Source organism: Acipenser ruthenus, chromosome 21 (assembly GCF_902713425.1).
Source record: "Acipenser ruthenus chromosome 21, fAciRut3.2 maternal haplotype, whole genome shotgun sequence".
Classification (NCBI taxonomy): Eukaryota; Metazoa; Chordata; class Actinopteri; order Acipenseriformes; family Acipenseridae; genus Acipenser; species Acipenser ruthenus.
In genome coordinates this window covers 3,051,087-3,064,915 of record NC_081209.1, presented here as the reverse complement: position 1 = coordinate 3,064,915, position 13,829 = coordinate 3,051,087, and the positions used below count along the sequence as shown (strand labels likewise).

General features: G+C 40.4%; 1 protein-coding gene across 2 annotated transcripts in view; it reads right to left on the bottom strand.

Moving 5' to 3' along the window:
* Positions 1 to 246: 246 nt before the first annotated feature.
* The window catches only part of LOC117428387 (kinase suppressor of Ras 2-like), a 75,430-nt gene continuing 61,847 nt past the window's right edge, over positions 247 to 13,829 (bottom strand). Inside the window, exons 18-21 of one of the 2 annotated variants that reach the window (XM_058994321.1) lie at positions 13,191 to 13,325; positions 11,047 to 11,176; positions 10,205 to 10,338; positions 247 to 5,669 (exon numbers count right to left, since the gene is read on the bottom strand). In XM_058994321.1, the coding sequence (XP_058850304.1) occupies positions 5,663 to 5,669; positions 10,205 to 10,338; positions 11,047 to 11,176; positions 13,191 to 13,325 (406 nt within the window). In that variant the 3' untranslated portion in view covers positions 247 to 5,662. Of the gene's footprint in view, positions 5,670 to 8,979; positions 10,339 to 11,046; positions 11,177 to 13,190; positions 13,326 to 13,829 lie in introns of those variants that run through there. The other variant, XM_058994320.1, reaches the window with a different exon arrangement.

The window sequence follows — 13,829 nt, the reverse complement described above, 5'->3', positions numbered from 1 at the left end:
CTCTGGTTTGCATTCAAGTACGACCACAGCAGAGTTGTCAGGACCATACGTTTCAGTCATACTGGTCAGTATTCAGTATGTATCTCTTGGTGTGAAACATACATCTGTTACCCTACAGTGCATATGAATCTCTTCCAGTCTGCACAGCAGTGTGAGATCAGATGTACCTGGCAAAGACGAGCCCCAGGCATTGTCTTGGCAGTGAGTCCCATACCGGGGGCAGCTTTCAGTAACACACTCATGTGATGCAACAGTTCTCAAATCCTTTATTGGCATAAATAATTTAGACATCATTACCCCACCAAACGCAGCACAAAAACACAAAATGGTAACAAACAGTATCTGCAGTTTTAAAGAGCTGACATTCAGTAGAACAGCTGAAATTATAAATACTTTCGTAAAGTGTAGAAAACTTTATAAACGTTACTGTACAAATTTACAGAGGAGACCCATCACATCTTTGCACCAGAAACGATTGTTCTTTCAAACACATTTACAGCAAATAATAATAATAATAATAATAATAATAATAATAATAATAATAATAATAATAATAATAATAATAATAATTGTAAGAATATTGATAATGAGGAGGAGGAGGATGCTATGATGATGAAGATGATAATAATCCTAGCTCATTCTGCAACAGTCGTCAAAATTAACACTGAAAATTCACAATGGCCCATCAAGCTGGTTGCACTATACAGGCTAAAACATACTTTTTCTTAGTTTACAGATGTAGGCTTTTGCATTTGACAAAGCTTTCAAAGTCACTATTCACAAAAAAACATGCTAGTTACTGACACGTGTGACTTAAAACAGTGACTTGCAAGCGAATTGAAGCCAAGAGAGCATTTCAGCAGGGGGTAACAGACACAGAGTCTGCTGTAATTACAATCATACTGCAGAAATGAATGTAGTTACATGATAACCTTCAGTAAAGTTCAAAATAAAACCCACACACATCATCTGAACAGCTCACCGTCTCCAGTTTCAAATATTTTATGTATAAAAATATGATTTTCAGTCAACATATTAAATTTATGAAGTCCATAATAATACATTTGTAACAAATCGGTCTAATGTGATTTCCGAAGTCATTTAATTAAATAAGTCCAGTTGAAGATATGTGTGCATGAATATGATGCAACCACCGCTATTTAGAAAAATATTCAAAAGGCATCATGCCTTTAATCCCTATATTCATTATGAATATGTAACTAAAAACATCAGCGTTCTCCCAGGTTTCCCTTTACAGATACAACATCATTTTTATATGTGGAACAAAAAATAAAAAAAAAAAACCTTCTCAAACACAAAGGTTTCGAATTTCAAATGAACCCTTTCATGCTTGAAATATTGAAAATAGATGAAAAAAAGTGGACACATATACATATATTTTTCTTTGAAATGTTTTTTTAAATTTTTTTCCATTGTTTTATATGGGGGCAAAAAACTGCATCCTCATACGAGGCAATCATGCATTTGCATCTCCGTTCCACTCTCTCTTATACAATACATCAAGGGGACCAAGAAAAATCATCCTAATACGTAACAGTAATCTTGTGTTTGTTTGTCTTCCTGTAGCGTCAACGTTACAGCTATTACATGTAGAAGAACGACAGGTCTATAATGAGGGAGTAATGAAGTCTGGTTTGAATCCTCCCTTCACAGGAATATGAATTAAGACTTGTATATACAGTGTGTGTATATGTGTGTATGTATGAATACATGTATATGTGTGTGTATCTCTCTCTCTCTCTCTCTCTCTCTATGTGTTAACAGCTGCCTTTTTGTGTGCCATTCTTGTTTCCAATGCCTACAGTACTTATGCTTGTGAATATGAAATGAGTGTCTCTACCTCTAGAGCACGTTGAGTGGATGAGTAGTGTTCTTATGATAAGAATGAATAGTCATGATGTTTTTCAGTGAAGCTCTGCATTGCTAAAACAGAGCCCTGATGTTCCACTGGACCCTTCTATGAACTAGCAGCAGTTTCCACCCATTCATAATGAAGCCACACTCTGCATGGTGCAGCCATCCCACCCACCATTTCAATGTAGTGTAGGTACAAATAATAAAAACCAGTAACTACGCTGTAATTACAATGTTGTTGCAATTACTTTATATGATATAATTACAGACTTGGCTGGTAAAAGCCAAGGTTTTATTGACATTGTTTAACAATGAGTATCACATTTGCAACAGCACACATGCTGGTGTTTACACATGTTATAACCTTGTGAATAGTAATCCCCCAGCCCCATACAGTCTGATGGAACACTACGGAAGGATTCATATTATGAGATGGATTCAATAAGTATCAAGAAAAAACGCAGTTGCAGGACAGAGCAGCAAGTTGTTTTTTGAAGGAGTTTCTTGTTATTTCTATACTGTTCCAATCCTATTTTAGACTATGCCTTAACCTATGTGCCCATAATTATACATATCTTACGTTTTCCTTCTCGTTGATTCCATTGACAGCTCAAAGCCTCCCCATGTCAACTTCACCCCTCAGTCTCACTCTCCTCTGGGCTTGCTGATAATAGCCCCTCTTCTAAGTTTTGCAATGTGCAAAATACATTGAATACATTCTTTTCTGATTCTTGCAAGTTGTGAGGATTGTCCTGAGTTACAGTACTGAAAACCAAAATGTATATCCATTATGAAGGACTATTTATAGTGTACGCATTACCTTGAATTGTATATAATAAAGCAATGTGTATCATTTTGCATTTGTAACCTTAAGCAAATAAGCATTTGACATACCGTTCGGCATGACAGCTGAAGACCAGGTAACCACAAGCCATTGGACGAACCTATCTGCTCTGAAATGCATTCAGGACACAACTCTTTATCCATTTTACTATTCACCTTGTCTACAGGATGCAGAAACTGAATTATCTGATTACATACTGCATGAGAAGATTGGGGGCACAGAAGGATAGAACAGGGCTAACAAGCTTCGGTTCACAACCCACGCTTTCTCTAGTTATCAGGGGGGGGACAAAAACTCAGGCAGCTTATGATAAACACACTGGCAAGACCTCTGTACATACAGTAACGGCTGAAGAGGATGCATTGCTTGTATGAATTAACATGCTGGCACTGGAGAAATCAAATTTGAGGCGTTAACTCTTACTGTACAAAACTACTAAAATGGGAACTAAACATTAGGAAGAGTTAAATGAAGCTCAATGGGTACCCAAAGTGGATGGCAAGAAATCCTACACAATGCTTGAAGAAGTCCTGCATTTTAAACAGCAAGCTGCCCCATTAAAGATAACTGATCTCCCCCCACTGCTATTTTCTGTGCATAGCAACATATGTAAAGGCACCACTCACAGCATTTCGACGCATCAATGTTTAGCTGCCTTCGTAATAAATACATATTTTTAAAAAAAGCTGTGTCGACTTAACAGATGTCTGATCAAATTCAAATGTGCCCTTTCTTAATTGGGTTAAAGACAATTCCAACTGTGAGAAGACTCTCAGTCTTAATAATCTGTCATAAAGAAGAAAAACAAATGGCCTTTTCCATCACTTTGTCATTTTTTGTTTTTTTTGTAATCTCTAGGGCTTCACAGGTTGTCATGGGAACGCCGAGTGAAACGCAGCATGACGAACATGACACGGTGTTAATATAGTATCTGAGTTCTAATGCTGTGAAATGAGTTGAATAAAAATACAGTAAATGTGCAAAACTATTGTCTTCACAGCCTTGTTTTTCTCTAGTAAAATATTCCAATATTTCCCCCCCAAAAAAAGCTAGTAAACATGTGAACTCTTTTAAACCTTCATTTGTGTGCCTCTTTTTTATTGGCTGTTATTTTTCAAGAGTGTTTTCCTCATGTCTGCACTGCAAGCCAACGTGAAGCGCGCACCTTTTCTGCACGTGGTAAGCTTGTTTTTTGTACAGTGTTATTTCAGCATAGGAGACAACCTCACTTAAATAAGTCGGCGACCTGTTTGCAGTCAGATGCTAGTGACGGCACTGGAGCTGAAGGGTTATAATAACCGTGTTGTTTCACTCGTAAACTCACAGAGGTATTCCCACTTAAGGACTGCAGTTTAAAAGGTAACCATCAGAATGATCTGCAGGTAAAGAAGACATCTAGCAAGCGATGCCAACTCTTCGACTCGCGCGACGCCCTGCAGTGCAAGCCCAGTGACCACGAGGTGGCAATACTGGCACTACCCGTAGGTACTAGCGGAGGAGAGGAGCATCCTCCTGGGCATCCCAACCAGGCCTGGGGGTCCATTCCTGTCTTTCAATTCCTAACGCCCCATTCCCGTTCCCTTTTAATCAGTTCCAACACTGATCACAATTGCAACGGGCAGCATTCCGTTAAAATGAGCTTCTCACAGTGGCAACACATTACTTTACATTGAAGTCACTGTTAATTCCATTAAATTGGTTTCAAATGAAAGCGGCTGAACAATCACAACAATTACGAAATCTCTAAAATATCAATTCCAATTCCTGTGAAGGAATTGGAATTAGAATGGGGGATTGATTACTAATGAACCGATCATCAATCAGAAAGAAGTGATACAGGTAAAAAAAAACGAATTAAAGGCAGGCAGTTGACACTGAATGATAACTGTAGACATTCGTATTTAGTGAGGGGTAGGGGGAGGTCTAGATTAAACCAATATGATGGTGCCATCATCTCCATTGTAAGGCATAGCTATGCGGCACCCTACACTTTCATTTAACTCAGACCACAGTGTTACGTTATTTGACATCACAGTGGAAATGGAGTTCATGATCTGGGAGCATTAGCTTCAAGAAGACCAGTGTGAGGATTTTATTATTATTTTTTTTTAACTTTACTGTTTTACCACAATGTTAGACAGCATATGATAAAGCCCACTCTGTGTTTGTTATCATGCAGAAATATGAAGGAAAAGAAAATCAAACTTGCCAATTAGTTACTGTAAAATCTGTGTAAAATCTACAAGAACCGTACAAGTATAAAATTTGACCACATCACTAATCTGATTTGCAAATCAAATCGTACGATTATAAAGACACCTTTTAGACAGAACAAACAAACGAATAAAGAAACTCCAGCAGTCACAGACGTGTGAATACCACAGAACATGAGGAAAAGGAAAGAAAGAAATGAAATAAAACGAGTCCCTGAAATGGGAGAAAACATTTCTTTTACATATTACTGCGTGTTAATGTCATTCGGAAACAGTAATATCCATCGATTTCACAGTGAAGGCATTCAAGATATGCACAGAGTTCTGAATAGCAGTGCAATGGTCATGCCCATTGAGGCACACAGGCATGCAGAGCAAACAAGGATAGGGGAGGAAGGAGTCAAATAAAATACATCAATAAATACATGTTTTATATTCGAAAATGTAACATGATATGTATAAAAAAAGACACATGTGAAATTAAATACAAATGAACACAACTGGCACGAGACGGGAGGTCAAAAGAACTGAAATACAGCGTCAGAAACCAGGGGCTTTTCGGGAAGGTTTAGGGGTGCAGGGTGGGGGGTGGGGAGGCTTCCCTGTTTTGGATTCGGTCCGCGGCCCCCTCTGGTTCTTGGCCTCCGGAGTTCCACGGCAGATGGGGAGGGAGTAAAGCACAGGGGGAGGGGCATCACGCAAGAAAGGCACAGTCCCATCACTCCATCCATCACAGCCTACAGCATGGGAAACAAACAGAAACACGTCAACAAATGCGTTCGCATTCCCGGCTCACTTCAAACAGCAGCGAAATGAGCGGCCGGGCGGCCAGTCAGAATGTGCCTCCCTGACAGAATGTGCCTCTCTGTCAGAATGAGCCTCCCTGACAGAATGTGCCTCCCTGTCAGAATGAGCCTCCCTGACAATGTGCCTCCCTGACAGAATGTGCCTCCCTGTCACAATGTGCCTCCCTGTCAGAATCTGCTACCTATAGCAGTTTCTGACAATTCTAGATGCCAGAATTTACCACCTTGTCAGAAAATGCCTTGTATATTCTACAGGAAAAAGCAGGTAGAAAATTCTAACACATTGCCTTGGCATGTCAGCTTGCACAGAATCTAAAAAGACCACTAAGCAGGGTGAGGCACACATGTTGATGACACAAGGTGTGAAAAATGATGTGTGTTCTTGTGTTTAGTTTTACAGGCTTCCAATATTAACATCTTGAGAGTTTAGTGTGTGTGTGTGTGTGTGTGTGTGTGTGTTAGAATGTGCTTTTCCCAAAAAACCAAACACACACAAATTAACAGAATATTTGCAAGTGCATTGCTGACCCCTGCGCCAGTCAGCTGGGGCAAAGGTCACTCTGAGTGGGAGAGACACTCGTTCAGAGATATCGTTCCTTCCCCTGTCTGCCAATCGGAGCTCAGAGGGAATGCTGTAGGGCAAGCAAGATCAACAATTAGGACTTTACTTTCCAGTTGGACATCTCCGCATGTCTCAAGACTATTTTCCAAGCCCCTGGAGGTTTAACCACAGAGAGACACAATCTAATTGGGTTCACACCGAATTGCAGAGGGTTACTCTGCACAAGTCTCATTTCCACTAGAAAACACTGTACCAGTATATGTTTTTCTTTTGGCTGATTCAGCACTCGTGTTTTTTTCTTTGATAGCCCTGGTTAAAGTGATTGATGGGAGATGGCAGGTGTTCTTTTTTTAAAATGATAAATCATATGGAGCTTGGCTAGGTGGTTTGCCCGCGGTAGATGAGAGAGAATGCCAAGTGGAGGGAGCGAGCCAGTGCTTGGTTCAGAACTCTCCTAGCCGTTGGGTAACCCTCCAGCCCTCTCCCTGCCTCTCTGGGATCTGCGTTCTGGACTGGAATCAGGATATTTAATTCCTCTTTCATTCTGATTGCTCTGCTGGGAGCCCATGCAGATCGCTGCATATGCAGCAGTGTTCGGGCTCTGCGGGTGCAGTGCTAGAGAGAGCACTTTAGGCTTTGAATGTTCTAACATTCATTCGCACAATCGGTAAACTAAAAAACACATCTCTGTCCCCCTGTAGGAGAAACAAAGTCACAAGTAAATCATTTAACACCCTGGATTTAAATCCCCCCCCCCACAGTTCTCCGCGAGTTACTTCTGATTGAAGTCCACTTTCGACCCTCGTTGCTAAATCCAGACAAATTAGGAGCATCATTTCTTCTGTTACGTGAAAAAGAAATGTCAGCTTCTAATTAGTCTCCATTTGCAGCAAAGCCGAGGTCAGCTCTGAAAGCAGTAAGAGAAGATCCAATTAGAGGCAGGAGAGGACAGAGCTGCCAGCATTGCTTTGCATCTTCAGTGCCTGGACTTCACAGGAGCTTTCGAGGCAGGGGCCACACATCGGTCCCTCGCCGGCCAGCCTGCAATCAAGTAGAAGCTCACCCAGAGCAAGCAGGCATCTCTGAGGGAGGAGAGCTGAGTCCCACCAGCACAGGTACCTTACTGGACTCATCCATAGCATTCAACTCTCAGTCTGAAACTGCCTTTATCAGTGTTCTTGACATAGGGCAATTGACAATGTGCCAATATTATTATCAATAAGTATTACAAAAACAAAATAGTGGAACCCTTATGAAATAAGTAAGGTGTTCTTCATTAGACTATTTCCTATTGTATTGTAGTGTGGTCTGGTGCTCAGAATGAAGAGTAGGAGCAGGAAGCACAGCTAATCTCCCAGCACATCCGCTGACAGACTGCTTGACCCTGGGGCTGGCTGCTTCACCTCATTGTACCTGTCCAGTCAGCTGTGAAAGCACATCTCCCACTTTACTGACAGCTTACTTTTCTGAGTTGGGCAGTCTTGGCTATTTTATGAATGATGACCGAGAAACTAATTATGCAACATCCCTATTTCATTTGCTCATCTTTCTAACTGTAATGCATCTTGTAACGCATCTTCCACAAATTCACGCGTGAATATTTCTGTGGATTATGGATTCACGCTAACCGCTGTATTTTGAATTCTAAATGTTTAAATTATATTAAAAGTGTTAACAGAGACTACTGTGTGTAACAAGCATTGTACCATTAAGATACCTCTCCAACCTAAAGTGTGAAACCGTTGGACATATTCAGCAAAAGATCGCCTTTAAATTTCTTGTATCATTAAATCATTTCTTACTTCATTTATAGATTTATCCCCAACATTGATATTTTTTATTTTTTTTGTACGTGAATATTTTAATCAGTCATATGTATACTGCATTAAGTTTTTGGGGTTTTTTTTGCAGATTATGATACTATGAGATAACGCCCTGCTAAAGTATATACAGTCATTTCTGTCAATGACCCTCTTGGGGGGCAAACAAAAATCAAGCAGAAATCCCCCCCCCCCCACCACCACCACCTCCCCTCTTGTAAAAAATGCATTTTTAACAGCATCAGTCTTCAACTCAAAATCGAAACTGAAAAGGAGTAACGCAATGGACAACTGAATGTGTAACAGCAAAGAAAATGGTCCAAAAAAAAAAAAAAAAAGTTCTGTTGTCAAAAATGAAAACTTTTATTGTCTTACAGGTAGCAGATGAATGCAAACAGCGGTACTGTAGGCTCATTCCAGACTGGAAACGTATGGGTAGCAACTGCAAAAGGCGCATGTTCTAAAATCTCTACATTACATTGAGCTATTTATATAGTTCTTCATGTCTGGGATTTTTGTATAAATTATATTAACATGTGTAAATGTAGATACCAAAAACTTCACAAGGCATTAACGGAAAGGCAAAGCCTATTAATGTAGGGCAGTGGCTTTCAACCCCCGTCCTCGGGGACCCCTGTGTCTGCTGGTTATCATTCCAACTGAGCTCTCAATTACTTAACGAACCATTCATTGAACTAATAAGTAGCTTAATTAGACATTTTTAATTGTTCTCAACTCTTAAACAGCTGGAAATTTCACTATAAAATGTTATAAATAACTTGAAATCTGCAACGTTTTAGGAGCTGAGATCAAGTAAAAAGGTCTAATTAAGCTACTTATTAGTTCAATTAAGGGTTAGTTAAGTAATTGAGAGCTCAGCTGGAATGAAAGCCAGAAGACACGGGGGTCCTCGAGGACTGGGGTTGAAAGCCACTGATGTAGATCATCTAAATGAATGTGTTCGTTTGTCAAGGCTACTTTACCATATTACTGTACATTTATTGTTTCTTATAACATTCAATGGTTTCTGATTACCTTTATCCTGCATCAAATGTATAACAGGAATATGTTTTATATTTTTGCTAGTTTGATATTTCTAAAATGTTATATATACAGTACATCGTCCAAAAAATATAACACTTTATGTATGCAGCTATAGGTCAAAAGCTTGATGACTGAAATGCACTGGACACACACATGCAGGCACACATGCACACACACACGCACACGCACACACACACGCACATGCACACGCACACACACACACACACAAACATGCACGCTCGAACGCACACAAACACGCATGCACAAACACGTACAAACACGCACGTGCACACACATGCACTAACATGCACACACGCACGCACACACACAAACACGCACAGACAAACAAAAGTCTCAAACAAAAAACATAATGTGACCATGAAACAAAAACACATTGGGAGAGTTTTAAGAACACAATTACATTGCATAGTTGACAACTAAAACTACCTTTCTGCAAATCTCTTCTGTCAACAGGTGTGTACCTGCCAGAGAATTGGTACGCAGGGATTCGTGACAAAACAAAGGAAGTGTATAGCTGTTACAAGACCTGTCATGAAGTCAGTCAGTGGTAGAAAAAGAATCGTTTGTCCCCAGCAGAGAAAATGGCAAGGATTCTAATTACAGTGACCATTGATTTGTATTTACAGGTATACTGTAGACACACACTGTACATTGTCCAGGCAGCTGACCTCGCCTGCTTGTCAGTGTAAGGGTCTGCTCCTCCTAACTCATTCACATACTCAGCCCACCTCGCCTGCTTGTCAGTGTAAGGGTCTGCTCCTCCTAACTCATTCACATACTCAGCTGACCTCGCCTGCTTGTCAGTGTAAGGGTCTGCTCCTCCTAACTCATTCACATACTCAGCTGACCTCGCCTGCTTGTCAGTGTAAGGGTCTGCTCCTCCTAACTCATTCACATACTCAGCTGACCTCGCCTGCTTGTCAGTGTAAGGGTCTGCTCCTCCTAACTCATTCACATACTCAGCTGACCTCGCCTGCTTGTCAGTGTAAGGGTCTGCTCCTCCTAACTCATTCACATACTCAGCTGACTTCCAGAAGTGTCCAGGGTGGGATAGGCGACGGTTGCGCTTTGGCAGTTTTTCAAGCATCTCCATTAGTTTGGAGAAGCTCAGTCTCTCCTCCTGCTCAAATGCCCAGCAGAAAATCAGGATGTCCTGAAAAAAAAAAAAAAATTTGCATTTTAAATTGCCATTAATCTGCAAAAAAAAATTAAATCTGAAATGAAATCATTGACTTGTATTCATAAAGGGACCAGTGTGCACTATCAAATCTAAATACTATTCAAAGGACAGGACCTGGGCAAAGGGCTCTACAGTACAGAGTCTACACTCTTCAGAGGTGAGTCTAAATACAGGACTCTCTTGCCTGGTTTAGCACTGATCTTGGGCTACCTAATGTTACTTTAGGTAACGTAATCAGGGGACTGTGATACCAGCTCTTTTGTGCATCTACAGCTATGGACAAAAGTGTTGCACTACCTAGAATTGTAATATATATATGAACATAATTTAGATATTTTATTTAACCTCATGTAATCAAAGAAACTACAAAATAATATTGCAAAAGTCTACTGGAAGCCATAATAGCAGTACAGTATTTCATGTTAGATTTCTCCCATTTTTCAGTTTTTGCCAGTTATTCATTAAGTATATGGAAAACTACAAAGCAGTATGTAATTCAATGTGTTGGCGTAACATTATTGAGCAGGTTTCACTCGACTTTACGAAGCAAAAGGAGTTAATTCTATAGGGTGATGCAAGGCTGTATACGATCAAGGCTGTCTATGGAAACATCTTGCAGTTCTTGCAGTCGCTCTAGTTACACAGATACAGGGGTACTAAGTAAAGTGCTGCTGTACTCACAGATATCTCTTTCCCCATGCCGATCTGGCTGAGGTTAGGTTTCATTCCGCTTCCCACTTGCCATATGATCGCCTCTGCTGGTTGATTCTTGAAAGGCCACTCGCGCGCATGTAACTCGTACCAAATAGTTCTGGAAGCACACAGACGCACATGACAGCTTCTACAGCAAGTAACCCTTTGCTTTGGGGAATCAGTCAAATGTGGAGCGTATAAAGTTCTAGAGCAAAATGTACCCAATGTTTTTTTCAAATATAAAGAGAACTCTTTTCTGGTCTTCTAAGTTTACCATAGTAGATCTGAACATTGGTTTTCCTTGAAATCCCCATGCTTGTCCTATGAATGTACTGTTTACACCATGGTTAACCACAGTATACTTATCTGTGTTTGCCTATGATTTACCATGCATCCACTGTGATTTTACTATGCTTTACTACACTGTGCTTTTACTCTGGTGTACCATAGGAAGAGGTCATCACCATATGAGTATATAACTCTTTGTTTCTTACTAACTGTAGAAAACTCTTTTTTTTAATACAGCAGCCTATTCTGCTACTCTCCTTTTCATGTAGTTATTATTAATACTCTGCAATGCTCTCTGGGATGTGTAGAGCAGTTCATCGCACACTCTAGGAACGGCTGGTTCAAAATGCATCCATGTGGGTTTGTGATTGGAGAGAGAGAGAGAGAGAACGGCTTCTGTTTCTGGTGTCTGCACAACTAAGACCTTTTGGCACCAGAGCTTTCCTGAAACTCAGTGAAAATAAAACATCCTACAATCTGTCTCCACGTGCCAAAGGGTTTCCCCAAGGTAAGACAGCCGGAACAAACAGGAACAGAATGCGAGTTCACTGACTCGTTCAAGCAGAGTGTCATCCAGAACCACAAGCATCCATACGCGATGACATCTGAAAATGCAATTGCGTTCGGAGTCATTAGACCAGTGCAGTGGGAGGCACTGTGCCCGCAAACTTACTTTGCACCCCACTTTCTATTCCAGGCTAGTGCAGTGCAGAGTGTGCTAAATGTATTTGATACAGAAACAGACGCCCATACCAAAGCTAAATAGTCTTTAGAAATCAACGTCAAAGTAACTTTTTTAAAAAACCTTTTTTTTATTACACGGTATACAATTACCAAGAAACCACTCGGAACAATGCATCAGCTGCTGCTGAAGTGCCTGCGAGTCACCCTTGGATTCAATTTAAATGAGGGTGCTGCTATCCTTATAGCAGGTTTTGAAAAAGTAATAAAAAAAACTGAAAGAAAAAATGTATTTTATTTATTGCCAGCTGCTTAGCATGATAAAAAAAACACACCAGCTGAAGATCACATTGTGGAATAGCTTAGAACCTCCTGCCAATGCTTCTCCCTCAGTCCACATTAAGAAACACACACAGGTCTTATTTATACTGTTCTTAGATCTCTGCGTGCTGCTGATTGAGTTTGAACCACACCTGTTTTTAGTGTGCTGTTTGTACTTTGTAATGGTCTTTTTATTGAGTTCCAGAACCCCCTTGTAAATGAGGCCTCTGTCTCAATGGGTAAATCTCCTGGTGAAATAAATAACAATAAAACCAGTTATCTTTATCATAAACCTGCTTTGTTTTCCTTTCTGGGTCTTTTTAAAAGCTACTTTAAGGATATTACATGTGGATTCCTAGTTAAGCTGTTTCATGCTAGTTTGCCTCGTTTGCATTCGCTTGCTTCAGAGTAGAGCCCGTAATTGGTATACAATGTTGGCTTCAGATCTTTACTGACATGTGTCGTGCCAAGTGAGAGGCTGAATCATTCCTGTTTAGGAAGGAAACACCAACAAAGGATTTCATTAGAAATGTATCAATCAGATGCTGTTTAGAATGTGTTACTTCCTGTACATGTGGCGGATACACCATGTACAGTATATATTTCTTAAACAGCAGGGCACACAAAATGCATTCCATCTATACCTGAATTCATACCAAATACATTTCCAGTACTGTATACTCTTATAAAGATGCTGAGATTAAAATGTTACTTTTCAAGCTCTGTAAAAACCAGAACACAGTTAGAGTGGCAGCAGGTAGGAATAGTAGTAGGTAATAATAATAATAATAATAATAATAATAATAATAATAATAATAATAATAATAATACTTTAAGCCTACCCAAATGCAAACACATCGGACTGCTTTGAGAAAGGGAGCTTGTCTTCCTCTGTGTCGGGGGAAAGCTGTCGGATGACCTCAGGAGCCAGGTGACACAGCCAGCCGCTTGGGATCCTCAGCTTGTCCTCTCTCCTGCTACAAGAGCAGATTGACATGGAAGGAAAAACACTTTGAAAAGAGCTCAAAGAAACCTTGCTTTACTGCTGCGATAAAGCAGGACAGGGCGCGGGGTGGTGCTGGCTACTGTCACTCGACTGCCTGCAGCTCAGAGTAAACGTGTAATGATTACCTACCTGTGACCTCTCGGATGTATTCCAGTAAACAAGGCAGAGAGGATTTTTTTATAGCCATTAAATCAGGGGTGGCCAAAGGTGGCTCTTCCAGTCCTGGTCTTTGTTCCAACCCTGTTCTAAATTCTTTAATTGAAGCAATTAAACCTCCATGCAGACCCTGCAGTAGTTCCTTATATCAATGTACCTGTTAAATGTGGAGTGGAATGGCCCCCCTGGACCGTGATTGGACACCCCTGCATTAAATGCTGGCCTCGTGTTCTTGGCTAGGCTAACGTGAATCCTGTGCTAGACGTCGGATAGGATCGACTGCCTATCTTTGGTAAGCGCGGTAATATCCCTAAAAACA